This window comes from Mus caroli, chromosome 1 (genome assembly GCF_900094665.2).
Source record: "Mus caroli chromosome 1, CAROLI_EIJ_v1.1, whole genome shotgun sequence".
In the NCBI taxonomy this organism is placed as follows: Eukaryota; Metazoa; Chordata; class Mammalia; order Rodentia; family Muridae; genus Mus; species Mus caroli.
The window spans coordinates 146,448,459-146,469,656 of record NC_034570.1 but is presented as its reverse complement, the minus strand read 5'-3'; the positions used below and the strand labels follow the sequence as shown (position 1 = coordinate 146,469,656).

The 21,198-nt window shown below is 49.0% G+C and overlaps 1 protein-coding gene across 1 annotated transcript in view; it reads left to right on the top strand.

The window, feature by feature from the left end:
- Positions 1-10,395: 10,395 nt before the first annotated feature.
- The window catches only part of Lhx4 (LIM homeobox 4), a 41,099-nt gene continuing 30,296 nt past the window's right edge, over positions 10,396-21,198 (top strand). The window contains exon 1 of the mRNA XM_021167239.2: positions 10,396-10,693. Within this exon, the coding sequence (XP_021022898.1) occupies positions 10,618-10,693 (76 nt within the window). The 5' untranslated portion in view covers positions 10,396-10,617. The remainder of the gene's footprint in view (positions 10,694-21,198) is intronic.

Sequence of the window (21,198 nt, the reverse complement as noted above, 5' to 3'; positions counted from 1 at the left end):
ACCTGGCTTCCCTGGCAGAGGGACAGAGCTGGCCCAGCTCTGGGTGGAGGTGCTGGGGCTAGCTAATCACTTAAATGGACACAGGCTGTTGAGAGACAGGCTCTATTCCCTAATAGAATTTGCCCTCAAGTGCAATTTAATTTTCTCTGAGGCGGTCTCCAACCCCCTGCTACCCTCCCCCTAAGCAGAGCAGGCTTCCCCAGCTTATGAGGGGGAGCAGAGAGCCTTCTACCAGAGAGAGAGGAGAAGGCCTCCTCTGTGCTCTGTCCTGATACTTGGAGCACCCCCACCGTCCCTCCCTGGATGGGGACCCCACTCCCATCTCCTGACTCTGGCCTTTCTCCACTGCAGAGAGAACAGCTGCTCCCATCAGGGCCCCCAGTCCACGCCATGGAGACAGATCCTTCCCCTGACCTCTGGTAAGTTCACGTGGGTCCAGAATTCCCTTTGTCCAGCTTAGTGAGAGAAGCTTGGGACCACAATGGGCAGGAAGGGGTGTGGAAGACACAGAGATGGGAGGGTGTGGCTCACTCATCCTCAGTGGAGGGGACAGAGATCCTCCCAGTGATCTGTGGTTTGGGATACCACTCAGCTGCCCAGAGCCCTTGGCATCTCCTGCTCACAAGTGCTGCTCTTGGGACGGGCTGACCCTAAGGCAAAACCCCCAACCCCTGACCCCACTGCAGTACCTTGAAGCCTAACTCTGGGTCTCTAGGAATCTTGGAAGCTGTGGAAACATCAGTTTGGGAGGTACATGGGGATCATCTTCTGAAGTCTCTTCCTTCTCTTGAGATCCCCCTTTGTAGCCCCACCTCCTGAGTATCAAGAGTATAGAGGTGTCTGGGCAGGTTTCCACTGGTCTGAACCCCCGAGTCAAGACAGAGATGGGGCCCAGGACCACAAGAGAAACCTAGAGGTTGAGTGGAGCTGTGAGAGGAGGGTGGAGTCCTGGGGTTAGCTTGGGGGAAGGGTTCAGGGAAGCAGGGGTGCTATGCCCTCCTCTCAGGCAATCCCTAGAGGGTCCTCTCTAGCCTCTGCTCTTTATCTGGAGCACTGGAATCCCTACTTGTTTGCTGTCAAAGCCTTGAAAAGAGCAGGGGGTGGGACTGAGGATGACAGAATGGATGGGTAGCAGGTCAGGGTCAACAGCAAAGGGGAGACAGTCATTCCTCAGACCGGCCACCTGCTCAGTGCTTAGGGCTCAGCAATCGTCAATGTGTGCAGCTGAGGTCTCTCCTCTGTGTGGGGCCCACTGCTCCTGGGTTACACTGGTTATACTCGTGAGCATCCTCCCCTTCATTTGTCCCAGCGAATGGTTAATGAGTTCCTTACTGACTGCCCGAAGCTGGGCTAAATGCTAAGAGGGGAGGGACTGCTTTGTGCCTCTATGTGTGTTGTGTGTGCATGAGCACGTATAGTCCCGTGCAAGTCAGAAAGCCCTGGAAGAGCCAGGGCATTTTACATCCCCTTCCAGCCATGCTAAAAGAAGAAACAAACAAAATTAATGTTACTAAGAGGTATTATTTAACACAATGTATCCAAAATCATTGCGATAAGTGAGTTAAAAAAAAAAAACCAAAACCCTTAAGGAACTGTTTCTCATTCTTTTCTATGTTTTAAGCCTTCAGAATCTGATGCATGACTTATGCTTATAGCACATCTCTATTCTGACCATGTGCTCCGTGGACACATACGGTCAGTGGCCACTATACAGCGCAGCAGAATCCTCAAGGGAGATGCATTCAGTGAGGCTCAGGGGCCAGCAGCAGCAGCAGCAGCACCTAGAAAGCCATTAGAGAGACAGAATCGCAGACATCAAACCTACCAATCCAGAATCTATAGTATTTAAACCAAACCTCCACATGACTACAAGCATAAAGCTATCTAAAGGGCCAGGGGGTATAAGACTCTAGAATGTTCTCATACAGGATCATGTATGATCCCTCCCGCCCCCCTCCCCAAATTAGGATGCTTATCTGAGTACCAGCATTCCTGTTTAAGCACAGAAAAACAGGCTTAGAGAGTTTAACTCCCTATAGGCATAAAGCACAGATAGGAATGAACAAGGTTTAAAGTCCTTTCCCCACTCCTCCCCTCAAACTCTTAGCCTTTCCTCCTTGATTGCCCACAGTTATAATTAGTCCTATCTCCTGTTTCCATCTTGGCTGGCTGATTTTTTCAGGCAAACAGGTTAGTGAGCAGGAGCGAGCTTGTCATAGGAAGCCAGTGTCACGCAAAGGAATGGCCAAGCCGTGACACCTGCTGTGTTCCCTGTCCTCAGACACCAGAGACAGTTGACATTTGTCTGTGGGGTGCTTAGGGCTAACTGGTCTGCCTCCCTTTGGTGATACTATGAGTTTGGAATGATGGCAATCCCATTGCACAAACAGGTAAGTAGAGACTCACAGTGGTTGAGCCTCCAGCAGTGAGCTAAGTTGGCACTGACCCTGAAGTGCATCAGGTTGGCAGGAATCTGGTCTCTGTCTCCGGAGTCTCCTCCCATAGGCCTCCTGGCCTTTTTCCTGTTACCTCTGCATACATCAAATGCTCCTTTACTTTTTTGGTTGTAATTCAGTTCCTGAGAGGAAACTGCTGAGTTAAGCCCGTCCAGGAAAAACCTCTCTCTGAGATGATGAAGGGGGGTGTTTTATAGATTAGCTTTGACACCTGCACCTATTTCAAATGCAGCCAGGCTGGGCCTTCTCCCCGCTTGGCTGCCCATGGGCAGTGTCCTCTCCATGAGCTGAGGAAATGAACCAGACCCTTAGAAACTCTGGGCCTGAGCCTAGGGTCTCAGAAGAGACAGCTTGGCGCTCTTGAATTTCAGTCTCCTTTAGAAAGAACCTACTACTGCCTTCCTCCATGAGGAAAAAGGCAAGAAAGCAGTTGTGAGGGCTTTTTAGCACATTGGTTCCTTGAGTGGATCTTTTGAGTTCAGGAGTCTCTGAGTTCAAGAGTTTGAAGAGGGAGATGGGAAGGGGTGGGAGGCTCAGCAGAGGTATCAGGAGCCCCAAAATGCTCTTTAAATAAAGATGGGGACATAGTAGCTCAGAAACGCACAAGAGAGAAAGCACAGTTGCAAGGTGATGTGGGTAGATCTTTCCAGAAGAGAAGATGCAGACCCGGCACCAGCCGCATTTTCTCACACCCTTAGTACACAGCAAAGACAAGGTGGCCTTTTCTATGGTGGAGAGGGAGGTTTCCCAAGACAGTGAAAATGATACCCACACAGAAATTTGGGTATACTGACCACAAGACGAATGAGAAGAACAGGTCTCTACCTTCAATGGGGAAAGGCAGAGAAGGTCCATGATCATGGGCTCAACTCTAAGATCTTTCAAATTCAAAGTCAAGAGCATACAGGGCAGGGCGAGGGATATAGTTCAGTCGGCAGAGTGCTTGCCTACCATGCACAGATCCCCAACACTGAGTAAACTATGTGCAGTGACACACATCTTAATCTCTGCACTTGGAAGGTGGAGGCAGCAGTGACAAGTTCAAGGTCACCCTCCGTGACACAGCAAGTTCCAAGACAGCTCGGTATATATGAGAACCTGTTTAAAAAATTTGGACCATGGAAGGAGTTCCAGAGACAAAGTTTGGAGCTGAGACAAAAGGATGGGCCATCTAGTGACTGCCATATCCAGAGATCCATCCCATAATCAGCCTCCAAACGCTGACACCATTGCATACACTAGCAAGATTTTGCTGATAGGACCCTGATATAGCTGTCTCTTGTGAGACTATGCCGGGGCCTGGCAAACACAGAAGTGGATGCTCACAGTCAGCTATTGGATGGATCACAGGGCCCCCAATGGAGGAGCTAGAGAAAGTACCCAAGGAGCTAAAGGGATCTGCAACCCTATAGGTGCAACAACATTATGAACTAATCAGTACCCCGGAGCTCTTGACTCTAGCTGCATATGTATCAAAAGATGGCCTAGTCGGCCATCACTGGAAAGAGAGGCCCATTGGACTTGCAAACTTTATATGCCCCAGTACAGGGGAACGCCAGGGCCAAAAAGTGGGAAAGGGTGGGTAGGGGAATGAGGGGGGGGGTATGGGGCACTTTTGAGATAGCATGGGAAATGTAAATGAGGAAAATACCTAATAAAAAAGAAAAAAGGAAAAAAAATTGAAAATCCAGGAGAATTCCTAGTATCCAGTTGTGATGCTAACTGGCATTTCTAAAGCTGCTCCCTCTGAGTTCTGGGTAAAGCATGCAAGGAGAGTTCTGTTATTCCCAACTGGCTATTGAAAAATCAAAAAAGCTGGGAACTTTCCAGCAGTTGCCCCAAGGTGGGGAATACTCAAGTTGAAATGTGAATGTTGATAACCACAGCCTGCTCCTGAATCCAGTTCTGATTTCGACTGAGGCAAAGAAGGCAGATAGATGCCTCCAGAGAGCTCTGCTGGCTTTATCTCATATGCATACTGTGAAAGTATGCTATGGTTTGAGCACCCCAAGTCATTGCTTTCCAGGGCCAACCATCGAGCTGGCAGATAGTAGGTGCCCAGTGAGTGCATGAGTGAATGATCTAGGCACTCTAGATTTCTGAGTGATATAAAGACCATTAACTCTGATAGGAAAACAAGGCCAATCCCCAGATTCACTTCCCAGCTCCAACCTGTTCTTGATCCATGGGGTAAGATGGAGGCACAGATGGTTCTTAGAGACCTTGGCCTTGCTGAGTCATGTATACTGCATGATCCATGCCCAGCAAACCTCAAAAGAGACTTATTTGGTAATGCTGGCTAGGCTAGAGCCTGCGTACCTGGACGTACATACTGGCTTGCCACCTGTGCAACCTGAAGGATGTCCCTCGGATTTCTCTGTGCTCCACTTCACTTGTCTGTAGGTCAAGGATGATAATAGACCTGGGGATATCTGTGGGGGATTAAGTAAGCACAGAGGGGCATTCTGAATAGCATTGTCAATAAGTTTCCCTGACTAAAAGTCTTAGTGCCCTTGTTCTGTTTTTCTGTCACTTGATGAGGGAGACTGAAATGCTCAAGTAGACAATTTCGTCTTTTCCACATCCCTTAAGTTGCTTTGTCAAGGACGTGGGGCAGGTTTATGGAGCAGGGATGGCCTTCTGCTCAGAATCCTGGCTGAGAGACCCCTCTGAGGTTCTGGGAAGAGAAGGAGACAAATGACAAAGTGGTGGGTCCACAAAAGGGGCCAGTGACAAATGACTGGAAGGACTGGGTGGACAGATGCAGAAGAGCAAAGGCCCCTGTCCTTTTATTGGAGAACTCCTCACAGCTCCCTGAACAAGACAGACGCTCCCCAGGGGCTGGGTGGAGGGGTGGTCTCCCCGGTTCTCTCTGCCGGGATGAGTAATATGGACCGGGGCAGAGGGTCTATATCAATCTAGTCCTACAGAAAAATGAATGAAAATTGAATTCCCCGAGGAGAATCGGGGAGCTGTTATCCAGACAGAGATAAATCAGAGGATGCCACAAAGCCGGGAGAGCAGGTTTGCAACAGCGGCAGAATAATTAAGGAAACAGTTTCAAAATGCAAATGATGGAAGTGCTGGGGAAGAATGGGGACTAGGAGGGCATGATTAGAGATGGGGTGACAGGAGCAAGAGCAGTGAGACTTTTTTTTTCCTCATTGGAAAAGGGGCTGGGATTCCTAGCTTTGGAGGGCGAGCTTGCCCACTCCACAAAACTCCTAAAATGTAAGGGTTAGAAGACACAAGTCTGCAAGAGCCGAAAGAGCACCGCACTGGGAGTCAAAAGGCTGGATTTAATTTCCAGTTGGCTCTGCAGCTTATTAGCTCTGTGACCTCAGGCAAACCACTTAACCTCTCTGATTCCTGATAATCAGCCCCAAGCCCAAGCGTGATGTTGAAGATCAAATGAGATAAACTACATGGAGGACCTTTGTAAAATGTAAGTGGTAGACAAATCGCAAGCTATCATCATTCTCCTAAATTGGATTTTTGCCCCCCTTGGAATCGGATCCACTGACATGTCAGATTTGGTTCCCAGAAATGTCTAGAAAGTACTAGATTCTTTGGGCTGGCTATTAACCAACTTCTTTGGCCGGCCCAAAGAAAGCCACACCACCACCACCACCACAGTCTGTCTGCTGGGGCCTACCTTCTGGAAGGTTCTTGGCCAAAGATAGGATCTGTGGGTAACCAACCCTAGTGTAATTCCTGAGAGACCACCCACCTTCCAACCTGGGTGCTTGGTGAGGAGAGGCAACTGAATCAAGTGGAGGCCTGGATTCTGAGTCCCACCCAGGGTTCTCAGGGCCGTTCTTCATCCTGGGGCTTTGTAGGAGTTGGCCATTCTCTCTTTCTGGGCAGGACACTGCAGAGGCTCCTCAGCCTCTCTTAGCCTGTCTGTTCATCCTCCAAATACCTTTTTTTTTTTTTGCTTGTGGTGAGCGTGCAGGTGGAAGTATTTACCATGGGGCTTGGTACAGTTGTAATTCTCAATAAACACGGTTGCTCCTGTGGTTGCTGTCTGCACCAGACACTAAACGTTTGGTTTAAGGACCACTTTTAACCCATGATTCCCTACTGGCAAATAGAAAAGCAGAGGCCTCCAAAGGGAAGTGAAATGTAATAGCCCTGGGAATAAGACGCAGCTCACCCAGGGACAGATGCCCAGGGCAAACATATTTATTGGTTGGAGCACATTATGGGTTGGTTTGAGGGTACCATGGAATTGAGAGGCTGTGGCTCACAGGTTCAAGAACTGTTAAGGGACAGATGTGACGCTGGCATTCCCTACATCAATCAGCACCAGGACAACTTCATCTAATCCTAGTCACACTATCCCCTATTTGGTGAGGGGCCAGCACCCTGCAAAGGACAAGCAGGCAACACCCAGCCAGGTTATACCAGGGGAGACAAGAGTTGCAGAGGATGATACAAAAATACTATTTTATTTACTTACTTACTTACTTACTTACTTACTGGTTTTTCAAGACATGGCTCCTCTATGTAGCCTTGGCTATCCTGGAACTCACTCTAGACCAGGCTGGCCTTGAACCCCCCCAGAGGTCCACTTGCCTCTGCCTCCTGAGTGCTTGGATTAAAGGCATGTGCCCCTACAGCCCAGCTTAAAGTATAATTTTAGATTATAAAGTAACTACTCAGAAGGTTGAAAGCAAGAGCATCTCCACAGGTTTAAGGCTAGCCTGAGATACATAGTGTGGACCAGGCCAGCTTGACCTGCAGAGTGAGACACAGCTTCTCAGACCAGGGTGGGGCAGAGTGAGGGTGGATTGAAGAAAGGTGTTCTATACCTACAATCTCAGCACTTGGAAGGTGGAGAGGCAGGAGGATCAGGAATTCAAGGCCATTTTTGGCTACATAGCAAGAGCAAGGTAACCCAGGCTACAGGCCATCCCCAGTGTGAGAGTAATTACTACATTTACTGAACATTTCATACATGGGCTATTGTTTACCACCATTACTGAAAAAATATAGCTGTATAACAGAAAGTCTTGAATGTGAAAATTTGCTTCATAGTACATTTCTCTAATATGCTTTGAAAATAGATTTTTGAATAGTATTTTGATATATTTCCTTCCGTTTCTCCCCCCTCTGTTCTTAAAAGCAATTTTATGAGCTTTTCCTGCTTTGTAAAATAATGTGAGATTACAATAATGGCAAAATAATTTGCCTTTAAGAAGGCAAAAAGAATAAAATAAACTATCTACTTATACTTTTGCATTTCAGTGTATTTTTCTAGTTATGATTTTTTTAAATTCTCAAATTCATACTGTTTTATCATTTCTTCCCCAACTTTCTACTATATACCTAACATTTTCTACACTATCGGATAACCTATTCTTTCTAGTGACTTCATAGCACTCATTTGCTCCATTCTGTTGAATAGCTAGCTCTCTCCCTGGTCTGTCTCTCTCTTCATCTTACTTTGTCCTTCCTCTCCTTTTTTTTTTTTTTTTTTTTTTTCTTCCCCTTGAAATCAACTCCTCCTGGGTCTTTTACTTTCTACAAATGAGCACACTCTCAGCCTATCTGTTATTTTCTTTTTAAAAGTACTTGTAACTTCATGTTCGTAACATTCTTACTCATGACCTTTGAATACATTGCTATATAAATGACATTTTAAGCTATAAACTATCTTACCCTAGGTTAGGGATATAACTCCATGGTAGAGCCCATGCCTACCTGCCAAGCAGATGCAATGCTTTGAATTCTTTCCCCAGTAGTATAAAACGGACAAACTATTGTCAAAATGCCCTTAGAAGACATTGATATTCTCACTATGAGTTTTCCTGTTTTCTTCACACCCAAATGAACAATGGGTATTATTCCTGCTTTTCTAATTAGCTAATAATTTTTATTGGTTGTCACAGCATTACTATGTTGCTAGACCTTATAATCCGAGTCAGTGATTAGTTAAGATAATACCTAGCAAATCTAATATGCTTCTTCAAACCACTTTCTTTTGTTGGGTATTTAGGTAAAATTTCCCTCCAGATTATAGTGCTGTAATGAAGATCATCATGTATAAATCTTTAAAAAATATTCTAGGTTACTTTTGTGTATTGAACACTCAAAAATGGAATTACATGAACTAAAATATAGGAAAAGTTTATGGTTTGGATAAATTTCCTCAAAATATCTTCCCAAATGGATATTAAGAGTTTATAAAGACAACAGCAATGCCTGAGAGAGAACCATTTATAAACATCCTTACCAACTGAAATCCTATTTCTTCCCAGGTGGTAGGAACAAACCAATAAACAAACGGTTGGGGCTACACTGGTTTGTTTGGTTGGTTTTTTTTCTTGTGTGTTTGGTTGCTAATGAAATTAGCATTTCCACCGTATTTTCTCAATTTGTGTAGACAGCTCAGTAAACAGCAAGACAGGACCCTCGTTAGTGCTAGGACCCGTAGAAATTGCTGTGACCTCATTGGACACAGATCCTAAGTAGCACACACAGCCACCCCTCTTACTGTCCATCTTTCTCTATCACCAACCCTAAAACACCAGGAGTAAAAACAAAAACAAAACTTCTCAGCGCAGGGTCTCATTTGGTTGGAAAGACCCATCTGACTTGAAGTCGGCAATTAAATTAGGAATGGTAGTGTCGAGGTGGCTATGGCTGGGCCCAGGGCTGACCCGGTAGGTTTCTCGCACCGGTGGTCAGGAGGCGTCGAGTGTTTGAAAAAGTGCTAGCGACTTCGTCCCAGCGTTGATCTTTGCTTTACTGCCTCCAGGAATGAGAATGGGAAGAATGAGTTTTCTGCGCGCGCGTTTGTGTCTGTGTGTGTGTGTCTCTGTGTGTGTTAAACACAACAGCAATGCACGCCCTTTGCTGGCCAGCCCGGGGCACCGGCTGCACGCCTCTGCCCAGCACACACGCATCCAGGGATCGTTCAAAGTGCCCACAGTGGCAGCCAGTTCGGCCGAGCAGTCTCCAGGAGCCAGAGAGGGCGGATCTGGGTGGACGCCGGCTGGAGACCCAGTTGGGAGGGCCGGCGGCTGGGAGGCGTGGGACTAGGACTGGACCCGGGGTGGTGAGAGTGCCGACTGTGGCGAAAGGCCGAGGCGAGTGTGGGCGCGCACGGAGACCCGCGCCCGGCCACCTCCGTGCGCGGCCCAGGCCGCCTGCCTCCACCCGGCTCCGCGGCGGCCCACTGCGTGACTCGCGCGTTCCCGGCCGAGTACGAGCTGTCCCTGGCCCTGCCTCAGCCAGACGCGGGGGAGAGAGAGTAGGGTCTGGTTAGTACCGGCCGGAAAGGAACTGGCCAGGAAAAAAAACAAGTGGAGGATGGATGGAATCATCCAGTTACAGAACACGCTCCGTGGGCTGGAGAAGCTCTGAACTCGGAGCGCCAACCCAGGGTCCGCTGGGTCCTGGCCCACCGCGCCCCCTCCTTGATCCTAGAGGACCGATGCTGGGGACGAGTCGGGAATCCCCAAAGCCGGCAGAAACCAGCTCGGCGTGGTCCCAGCGCTCCTGGACCACCTGCTGCCGCGGCCCAGCCCGCCGCAGTATTTATACCGGGGCGCGAGCCCGCACGGAGGGGTGGGGGAGGGGCTGCAGGCCCCGCCCCCTATCAGGCGGCCCCTCCCTCCCGCACCTCCGACCAGATTCGAGGCTACCGAACTCCCCCCCCCTCTTCTCGCCCCTCACTCTGGCCAGCCGGGGGTCTGCAGCGGGCTGCCCGGTTGGCAGCACTGGCTGGAGGGCGGGCTTCCCTGCGGAAAGCGACGTCACGGCCGCTCCTGCAGTGTGAATGAATCAAAATGCCTGGGTGACCGCGGCCTCCAGGGCAGCCGGCACGCGAAGGGTGGAGGGGGAGGGGGAGAGAAGAGGGCGGGGAAGGGAAGGGGGGGGGGAGCCAGAGCTGCAGCAACAGCGTCTCCTCAACCCGGGATGTGCACCGGCCCGGGAGAGCGAGATCAAAGGGATTTGAAACAGCCTGAGGACTGGCGGGGGAGGGGGCCGGCCAGCTTGTGGAGTCCTCCCGGAGAGGCGGAGGGCTCGGCTTCCTCTGTGACTTCCGCGGCCTGGTTGGTTTTATTATTATTATTTTCAAATTTCCGAATCCAGCCAGAGGGAGAGAGCGAGAGATCTCGGTAGACTGCGACTTGCTGCCTCTGGCTCCAAGATGATGCAGAGCGCGGCTGTCCCCGCAGAGGGGGCTGTCAAGGGGCTCCCGGAGATGCTCGGTGTGCCGATGCAACGTAAGACACCCTCCTTTCTCGTTGATTTAATTTGATAACAAGACAGCTAACAGCCTCAGCGGGTGCGGGGAGGCCGGACGCGCCGTTCGTGGCACTGGCCGGGAGGGGTCGGGGTGCAGAGGCGGTCACAGAGCTGGGGTACTACCAGTCAGTGTTTGAAGGGCTTGGCTCTTGGCAATTTGGGATCGAATACGAAAGCTTTCGGGATACTGTTTGTGGAGGGCCCAAGTAGCATCTTTGGGCCGTGGCTTTTATGAGAACCCTAGGGAGGATGCTGTTTGGGGACAACAGAGGTTTCCAGCTACAGGCCAGGCCCGAGGGCAAAAGTAGTCCCCCAATTGATTACCTTTCGCGGCAATGGCCAAAGCTCGCAGAACAGCTGGTACAACTTTACCCCAGCTGGCGGGAAGTTGGAGAGCGCGTCCCGGGTCGCCGGGCTGTACAGAAGCCCCCTGTCACACTCTTGGTTTCGGCAGTTCGAGCACTTGGTTGAGTCCCCAGTCACTGCTGCCCGGGGCACCCGCCACCCGTGTTGCGGCCCGCAGACTGCTCCGGGTGAGCGAATGCACTCGCCACATTCCAGCTAGCGGAGGAATGCAGCGGCGAGAAGCTCTGGAACGAAGTTGTGCGTGCAGCCTTTGCTTAGGCGAGGGTAGGCAATCTTAGTGGCGCGGGGCTGGAAGAGGGAGAGAGACTCAGACGTGTGGGCACTTTGCTAGCTCTCTCAATTTCTTCCAGAGCCTGCAATTAGTTACGGCAGGTCTTTCACCCCAGGTTTCTGGTTTGTACGGATGTGCACACACGGCAGAGATTTTCCGGGTGGAAATCTGTCTGTGTTTCCGACCCCTGAACAGATAGAAGGAATCTGTGCAGAGACCCGAACAGGTCCTCAAGCTTAGCGCGCGCTTGCGGGCTCCTGGTTAAGTCTGGGTTTACAAACGGCTGCACTGGGCTAGGTGCCCCTGGGTACCCTAGAGAGATGAAGGGTTCCCTCGATGGGCTTGCCAAGAGACTGCACTTCCGCTTACGACTGCTTTAGTGAAGCAGTAGGAGTTTATTGTAAGTAAGAGCAGGCTCACCCAGGGATGGAGACTACCTACGATCCCGGGCGCAGCAGCGCGCCCTCCTGCGCCCTGCCTCTCCATCGCAGGGGTTCTGTAACACAAATCTCAGGGCAGGCTGTCCAGCCAATGTCTTGAGATTTATTGTAAAGTTTTTGAGAGGAAAAAAAATGGAAGAGATAGCTTCATTTGAACCTGTTTTAGATTGTTCCTCCGCTGTAGCCTACAGTTCTTGTGTCACCTGTTGGCGAACAGTTGCAAAGTTCGCTGCGCCGTGGAGAATTGACTGTCAGCGTATTCTGTGAGCAGTGTTGGTGATTGCTTCCAACAACTTGTTGGCTCTCACCTCCTAAACAAACAGAAAAGCGAACCCTTTCTAAGGTACTCACGTTCTTAAACTACTTGTAGCTATGCTGCACTTGTAAGGGCGGTCTGTGAATGGATAAAGGATGTGGGGGTCTGACTCTCGTCCTCCTCTTTAAGTACCTGTTTTCTAATGACTTCCTCCACAGATGTCCGGATTCTGGACTCTTTTTCTGACGGTACTTTTTTTTTTTTTTGTCATATACAAAATTCACATTGTCTTGATTTTTGTGTCTTTTGCTCAGGGATACTGAATGTCAGGAACTCGCTTTGCTAAAAAGACATGGAAATCATTTTAGCTTCATACATGTTTCCAAAGGCTGAGTCTGGACCCATACTGCAGAAAACTTAAGGAGGTGAAGAAGAGAGGGAGAAAAAGAGTGAGGGAGGGTTGGAGGGAGGGAGGGAAAGAGAGAGCCCACTTACTGGAGTGGTTCCCAAGGGCAAAGCCAACCAAGAAAGGGCATCAGCCTTTCCTTTGTCTTTCTTGGGTTCTGTGGAAGAAAGAGGAGGTAGGTTGGAGGAGGCACCAGTCAAGATCGAAGGGTCCAATCCTGGAAGAGTTCAAGAATCTTTCTCCTTCCCCTCACAAGCATATTTATCCACCAGCTTTACCCTGTGACTGGGGGACAGGTTTGGAATGGTTCCTTCTCTCAACTTACATTAGTCTCCTCTTTCCTGATGGTAGGGAGGGCTTAGTTATCGAAGAACCATGCAGGAAGAGTATGGGGTCCATCCTTGGGCATGGGGAGAAATAGGGGTAACCCCAAGGCTATGATCTCTCTCAGCCCCTAGAAAAGATATAGCACAGAGAGACTCTCTCCAGTGGGCCAAGCAAGTTTGGGTTAACCCCTTCCTCACAGCTGCTCTCTGTATTTCCATCTCTCAGAACCACCATGAAGAGTACTTGACAGTAGTATATGGATCCCTAACCTAGGCACCCCTGATGCCCTGGATTGTAGGGACTTTTTGGGATTTTAAATCCAAGGGGTTTGGGGAAGGAGGGGAGAAATGAAAAAAAAAATCACCCTGCCTGTTTGGGGACTGGTAAAAAACACAATCCTCAGGAAAACGTCTCCACTGGTCTAACTTTGCTCCCTCCAGTATCTGCCCACAACACTATAGCTCTTATGTGCTGCTAGGCCACAGGTTGGTCCCGAGGTTGGATTCTCTTTGCGCAGTGGCAACCTTTATGCTTCACCCCTCAGAGGTCCCTGCCTGGCTTTACAGCTCTAATGGCCTCGAGCAGGATGCAGAGTTCGGTCTTCTCTGATAAACTGCACTTCTTCCAGTGGCTGTCCAGATGTTGGCTTCGGAAAGACTGGCGGGGGGGGGGGTGAGGAAGGCTGGCAGTGATGCCCAAGGCAAGGCAACCTGGGGTGGAGAAGAAGGATCCCCTTGCTTAGGTCTCCCATTGGTCCCCTGTTCTCCCTTGCGGCCAGCCGGTGTTTGCTAAGGAACTTCAAACCACTGCTTCTTAAGGCAGGTGGCCCTCGTGTTCCTTTGATGACACACGCGAGGTTCATTTTGAGAGAGCTCAATGTAGGTGTCTTTCTGGGGGCGGTATGGATGGGTTAGGGGCTGCAGGTGAGTGAATCCTCCCAGCACCTGCCCCTCAGTCCCCACTGCTGCCATGCATCTGGATACCGCCGGCCTGGCCCCTCTCCCTCACTAAAAGACATTTAGAAAAGTCAGATGCATAGGAAGGTGCAGAGCATTGTCTACCCTTTGCCCTGAGTTTGAAGCCGTCTTCACTCATATTCCTTGGCATCAAGGGGAAGGGCGGTGAAAATTGGGGAAGGGGGTTGCTGGCCGGCAAGTGGGGGTAAACCGAGGCGGGAGAAGGAAAGGATCAGCGGTCCGGAGTAGTAAAATTGTGAGCGGGCGTTTTAGCGAGTTCCGAATACTGTCCTCCAAGCAGGGGTTACAATCCTGACTGCTGCCTTGGGGCGGGGACCTTCTTTTCTAGGTCAGGACTTCTCTGGGAAGCCGCGAGCTCTTCCCTCTGTTTCTGCCTTGTCTCCCGGGGAGAGGAAGACCCCACAAAAACTGAATGTTGACATAGGAGAAAGTCAACAGATTCTGATACGGAATTTCAGTCGGGCACAGTGTGCTGCAGGACTCCCATTCTCTCTCTCTCTCTCTCTCTCTCTCTCTCTCTCTCTCTCTCTCTCACACACACACACACACACACACACACACACACACANCACACACACACACACACACACACACACACACACACACACCTCAAAATGAGCCTATTTTATTTTCCTTTTTCAGGATGCTTATCCCCGCTAGCGCTTCAAGGCCGGGGTGTTGAGTTTTTGCTTTCTCTAACTGCTGCCCAGTCCTCTGCCAGACTTATAAATAGAAGACAACGTGAAGAGACCCCTGTGACCGCAACTCTAAGTTAGGACAACGGGTGGTTTAGAAGTGAAGGGGCCAGCTGGCTCTGGCAGTCCCTTTTTGGATAACAGTGAGAGCGGAAGGAAATTTGGGAAGCCACGCGGCCCCTTATGCCCCGGCTGTAGATTTAACGATTAACCCTCATCATGGACACCGCGGTAGAGAGGGTGAAGTGGGCGAAGGGCAAAGGTCTACGCGCAGCAGTTCCTCAAAGCCCCGGGAAGTCGCAGAGTCGGGAGTGAGACAGGGAATCCGGCTCTAATTTGGTGCTGGCTAGTTTGCTTGGCTGCAGTGGTGTTAGGTGGGAGTGGAGTGTTTGGGTCTGGGAGCGTGACCCGTTTGACCTCTCTCTGCCCCGCGGGCACCATGGGCCTGGGTGGCCCTGGCGACAGTGCCGGATTCCTTTTCACGCTCTTGCAAGTGTAGCGTGCTCCTGTGCAAATGTGTGCTCCACTTGTGTCCAGGGTTTGGGGGACAGTCGCCGATGTAGGTAGGTGCCAGCGCGATAGTCCTTCAGGATTTTGCGCGCACCGCGTCCGGGACAGTGAGGTGGCGGGCTTGAGTGGGACAAGGGCGCGAGTGCTTGCGGCCACTGCCCCTGGTTGCGCACCTGGCCCCCTTTCTCTACCCTCTGCTCTGCTCGCACTTCCTCTTCTGGGTACCTTCTTGTACCCCGAGGTCTGATCTAACTGCGGTGGCCGAGCCTGGGACACGTTTCTTGTTTCTGAACTTCGGCCAGGACTGACTGTCTCCGCGAGGGGAGGAGCTGCAGGTGCTCGAGTGTCCGAGCGCACGGTGCCAAAGAGGCCGCGCTGCGACCTCCTGGGCGGCCCGCGCCCAATTCACGTCCAACTCCCGTAAAGACCGAAGCGAAGAGTGGCGCCAGCCCTGAGCTCCCGCAGGACACCACGGTCCTAGGAAAACGCTGTTCGCCTCTTGGAAGCCACTGCTTCCTCCCTTAGCAAGGAGGCGGCCAGCAGAGGGTCTCACGGCCCGCTCCTTTCACCGGGTTCGAATCTCGGCTCCCTTGTTGAGGACTTGGAGAAGCCTGGAATCCCGCTGTCTTAAGAAAACAAATCAAAGACTCTCGGTGGACCGAGGGTGTTGCTCGGTTCGTGGCAGACCAGTTAGCAACCCCTTGCCGGCGAAGGCGAGCCCGCACCGGTCGTGAGTGACACACACGATTCCCGAAGGCGGCACTGGGCTTACGACCAGGCGTGGGCTTCATCGGTGCCCTTCCAGGACTTTACCAGGAAAAAAAAAAAAAAAAAAAAGGTTACTTTTATACAAGGGCAACGTGCTTTTAAAGAGACCCGAAGGCGCAACTAATGACAAAGAAATATTAAGAAAGAAGGCGTAAGATAACCCGCAGGAAGTTAGGGGAGGGCAGGCGGCCGAGCGACCTTCCCCCTGACAAAGGAGGTTAAGGCAAGAATGTGGGCTGAATACTGTGGGGATTAGGGAGCCGGGAGCCCTCCAGACGTCGTTGAGCCCCGCAATCTGATTGCAAATTCCAGAATGATTTTAAGCCCGAGTCTTTCTGCAGGTGAAGCGGGAACCCAGAGAGGTGGGACCCCCACAAAGCAATCTTTTCCCATTGCGTAGACAAAAGCATGAGCGACAGTGTTTGCACAGTGACCTGATGACCCCGCTGACCAGGTGTAGACAGCCTCAAGTTCTAAATATTTGCATTGTCCCAATTTCCCATTTGCTTCGGATTTTAGTGCGCTTTCGCTCCACAGTACAGTCAATTAGCGATTACCTACCACCCGCATTAGCAGGCGAGCTGGACAGCGGGAGAGTGCCCCAGTACTGCGGAGAGGGAGGAGGAGGAGGCCAGCAGCAAGGACAGCCGCTTGCAGTCCTGCAGAAGTGGACAATTAATTAACTGGGATTAAGGGTACTTTCTGTTGCCTTAAAAATGTCCTTTGAGACTCGGGTTTGGGGGGCTGACATGGTGACTATTCGGTGGATTTCTCTAGCTGGGAAATGAGGGTGCCCTTCTAATTGAAGAGGTGGGGGAGGGTGGGGAGGATTGGATGAAGGAACCTTGTGTCATTTCTTACAATTAGGGAAATTATCAAGAATAGAGCTGAGAAGCTGTGGGTGCACGAAGCTGATGGGGAGGAAGGAGTGTGAGATGTTACTCATTTTGGAAAACCAAGGTTAGAGAGACTCTGAAGCGGCAGTTTGCTGTGGCGGCACAAGGCGCATCTGCATGCATTTGGAGATGTCTTGATGAGGGCTCTATTTACCTCTGCAGTGGCTTTCTGCCCTTTCTTCCTTCCTGGAATTGGTATTAGCAATACCCATAATACAGATGTGTGCAGACAGGGCCCACCGTGCTCTGTGCCTTGAAAGTCCTCTTTCCTCTTGGTTACTCCCCTCCCCGTCCTTCTTCTTCCACCCCTCTTATTCTTACAGAAATCTTTGCAGAAATGTGGACTCCAAATTCACAGCACAGGGGGTTTCTTAGAGGTGGTGGGCCAGCAACCTTTCAGGGTGGTGGGACCTGGCTCCTGCCCCTGGTGCAGGATCAAAGGGATTGACAACACAAGGTACCAGGTGTAGGTATGATGCTGCCTTGGACCTGGCAGGGGGAGAAATCAGCTGCAAATAGAAATGGGTGGTGAGCGTCACTTTTTTTCTTTTTTCTTTTGACCTTGAGTTTTATAGGGGGTCCCTCATCAAAATGGAGCATCTGTCAACCATTTTGAAGCAGTTGGTGGTGGTAGGTGGCCAGGTTGGCCTTAATTGGCGAAACTGAAATTGATTCTCCCTTGCAAAATGTGTTAGGGACAGACTGGATGGCCATCCTGAGAGGTGAGTTCCTGCTTCTGCTACTATTTTCTTAGACTTTTTTTTTTTTTAAACCAGACTCCCTATTATCTGTCAAGCTGGGTCTAGCCACAGATGTTTTACTGCAGTGCCTCACCCCCAGATGCCCTTTAATTATAATTTGCTTTAATTATAATGTTGGGGGGTTAAGGGACTGATTCTGGAGGGTAGACAAATAGAGCAAAACTTCACAGCCAAATTAATTGGAAGTTTCTTCTTATGAGGGAGAGGCTGCCAAACATATGGGATATTGCTACAGAATGTGACATCGGAAAAATACTGTGTGGAGATTTAGGAATGATTAGATGGGAAAGGGCAATAGAGATAGGGATGCGGCTACAGCATCTCCCAGACAGCCTTGGGTCGGCTTAGTGTATTTTCCTGTTTTATTTACGGTCTCCAGGATATTTTATATACCAGCGAAGGATACTAATTCCATGAGAGCCTATCTTCTGGAGGATTATCTTTTCTCTGCATATGACATTCCTGTGCTACGTTGCTGCTGGGCTCATGTTAAAATAATATCAAAATTACAGCTTTAAAATGGTAACATCGAACTGATCTCTAGAGCCATTTTAATCTACTCTTTCATTGAAGAGCTTGGTGATTTGTTTGTTTTTGTTTTTATTTTTGTTGTTGTTGTTGTTTGGAACTGTCAAAGCAGAAACAGAATAAAGGAAGTTTTTGAAAAGACTCCAGACTGCCAAGTGAACAGATAAGATCTGCTGGGGAAAGAGAAGTAGAAAGAAATGGAAGGGAACCAGAGGGAAGGACACTGTCACTGCTGACACCAGCCTTCCCTGGCTCCTAGTCATTAAGACATTCATTGAAACAAACTAAGAGAAAATTAAGAAATAGACACTTGTAGATGAACATATTTTAAGCATGTAAATATAGTCATGTAGAGATGTGATGCCAATTTTTAAATTAGGATTTCTCCCCCCCAACATTTTTGTGTCTTGGCCTTTGTCTCTGTGTAATCCACCGCAGAACCTCATGATGTTCAGTGCATCTTTTTATTTGGTTTTAAATAATTAATATCATAACTCTGTGCTCCGGATTTTAGATGACTTCTACTAGGTTATGAAAATCACTTATGATTTTATGACATTTTGGAAAGTTATACTAGTATCTCTTGAAAACACAATAGAATAAATAAAAATATTAAGAAGTAATTATAAATTGCCCAATAAAAATGAACTAAATGTCTTCAGTAACAAAATCTGTGGGGAATGCCACAGGCATCTAGTCACGATTTGTCTCATAGGACTGAATCCTGGGACGAAGGCTTTTTAGTTGTAAATTGCTGGATAAACCAGCCCACAGGTCTATAGGTCACAGTCATCAGGCAACTTAAGAAAGAGCAAGTGGTCAGAAAATAAGATTCTACTGCCAGCAGCAATGGTGACAACTTTGAATTGGAAAGTTTATTTTTGAAGCAATTGTCCAGGCACAAGACTGTAACTTAATTTCAAAAAGGCTTTATGTCGGATCTGCCGCCTAGAAGATTTAAATGTTTCAGAACTCAGGGGAGAGTTAGGCAAAGGTGCTATCATTTGGTAAGCCCTGTCTTAGCTCATGGGAACACACTTTAGAACTGATCATTTCCAGACTGAACCAATGAGCTTCCACACTGTTATCTTCCCAAACCCAGAATTTTTTTTTTTTTTTTTTTTTTTTTTTTTTTTTTTTTTTGGTTTTTCGAGACAGGGTTTCTCTGTGTAGCCCTGGCTGTCCTGGCACTCACTTTGTAGACCAGGCTGGCCTCGAACTCAGAAATCCGCCTGCCTCTGCCTCCCGAGTGCTGGGATTAAAGGCGTGCGCCACCACGCCCAGCTCCAAACCCAGAATTTTAAAAAAGGCTCCCTGCTTTGTTCGTAGGGAAGATCTCTGACCACTGCTTTCTTCTTCCTCCATAGAAGGCAGGAATGGGAGTGTTTGAGAAAAGTGTGAGCATGATATCTTAGCTGTGTATGAGTTTCCTTCATGGCCATTTTAAAAGTCGGTAAAGAAACTTGAATTTAAAATCAATCAACTTAAATTTACACCAACCAACTACTTATTCAGTTAAGTCACCTGTAAGAGAACAGAGGAGGAAAGCCTCAGAGAGAGGTGTCTTGGTGTTAATGGTGGAAGCCATGATCTTCAGTCAGCCCTAGAAACTGCCCTGGAGACAAAGAAGGTCCTATCCCCAGTTCAGCCCCCAAGCCCGTGCTTAGCCTCACAACCTTCTAGTGGGAAGAGTAGTGTGGGGTCTACAAGCAGGGAGCCACCAAGTATCTTCCACATAGCCCTTTCTCAGCTAGAAGAAACCCCATTCTGAGCTCCCAGACTGCAGGATCTCTATTATGAAAAACTGAACTATATACATCCAAAAGGCAGTTAAAAGGCAATCCCCCATAAAGAATGCAAGTTCAGATTTTGCAAAATGTTAATCTGGCAACACAGCATAGCCAAACGGATTCCTGTCAGTGCAAACTAACTCGCTTTAAAAACACCAGAGACATGCATCAGCTCTGTGAGCCACTAGAAAGATGTGAGATCGAGATTCATTTACCCAGGAAGGGCCACTTTCTGAAGTACATTTTAGACGGTATTGCTGGGTGTGCAGTAGTCTCCTTAGTGATTTTTCCCCCTCCTTCTACCCTGTTGACCTTCTGTGACCAAAGAGATAGAAAATACCATTTTTCAAGGAATTAAAATCGATCATGTAAACACATACCCTCTGAAATGTTTGCTGGTGGCCTCTGGTTCCTTAAGAGCAGTTTCTTGGAAGGGGAGGGAGGATACACACAGGTAGGCAGCTATCTCGAGAGGGCATGGGTAACTTGATATGCTGCAGATCATACCAGGCTTCATTTCCCAGCTTCCCCAAACTGCTGGTGGAGGAATTGAGGGCTTGAAAGAGCAGCCCACTTTCTATTGAGCCAGTGTGAAAACTAAGCCTCTCCTGCAAATACTTCAGGAACTTTGAGGGCAGCCTTGTGAGTCTTGTAGGCTCCTGATAAGGGCCTGGACTATGGTTCCAGGGAAAACTCTATAACCCTTTGGACCTTTCAGCATCCCTAAGAACAATGCTCAAGCTTCCTGCTCATCAGAACCTGTTCCATTCTCACCTGCACATGCAAATGACCTCATCCCAAGGAGGAGTCTGCTAGATTTCTCTTTCCCAAAGAGATGAAGGTCTCATAATTGCATTGTCTCCCATCCTCTAGGAGACTGAAAGGAGCATGCATCTGGATGCCTTAGAAGTCAGGGAGTGGAGTTTGAGTGTATCAGTGAAGAAAGGTTTAGGGGGACAGGGATGGTGAGGTGTGAAGTAGGGTTTTGTTGTTTGGTTGGTTTGGTTTTTTTCTTTTTCCCTGACAGTACCAGAAGGTGAACTTAAGAGGCTTGTTCTTGCCAGGCAAGTGTCTACTACTGAGCTACAACTCCAGTCCTGACCCAATCTTGATTCACCTCAAATACATAAATCAACCTTTTTGGTGACTGGCTGTGAGACCAGGCAGAGGGGAGCTAATGACTGGGCAATGGTATTGTCAAGCTGGGTGGTCAGTACTCAGCTCATGTGATCACAACCTGGCAATCACAGACAGGTGCTATCACTCCCATTTTAGGCATAAGAAAACAGAGGTTCAAAGAAGTTTAGTAATTTATTTGCTCACTTCTGGGATCTGCATATGGATCTGGCTCTAGCCTCTAAGCAACAGAGCAGACCTAAGGGTTTGACACAGCTTTGAAAGCTTTCAAAATCACTCAGGAGCTTTGGTCTCTCTCTCTCTCTCTCTCTCTCTCTCTCTCTCTCTCTCTCTCTCTCTCTCTCTCTCTCTGTGT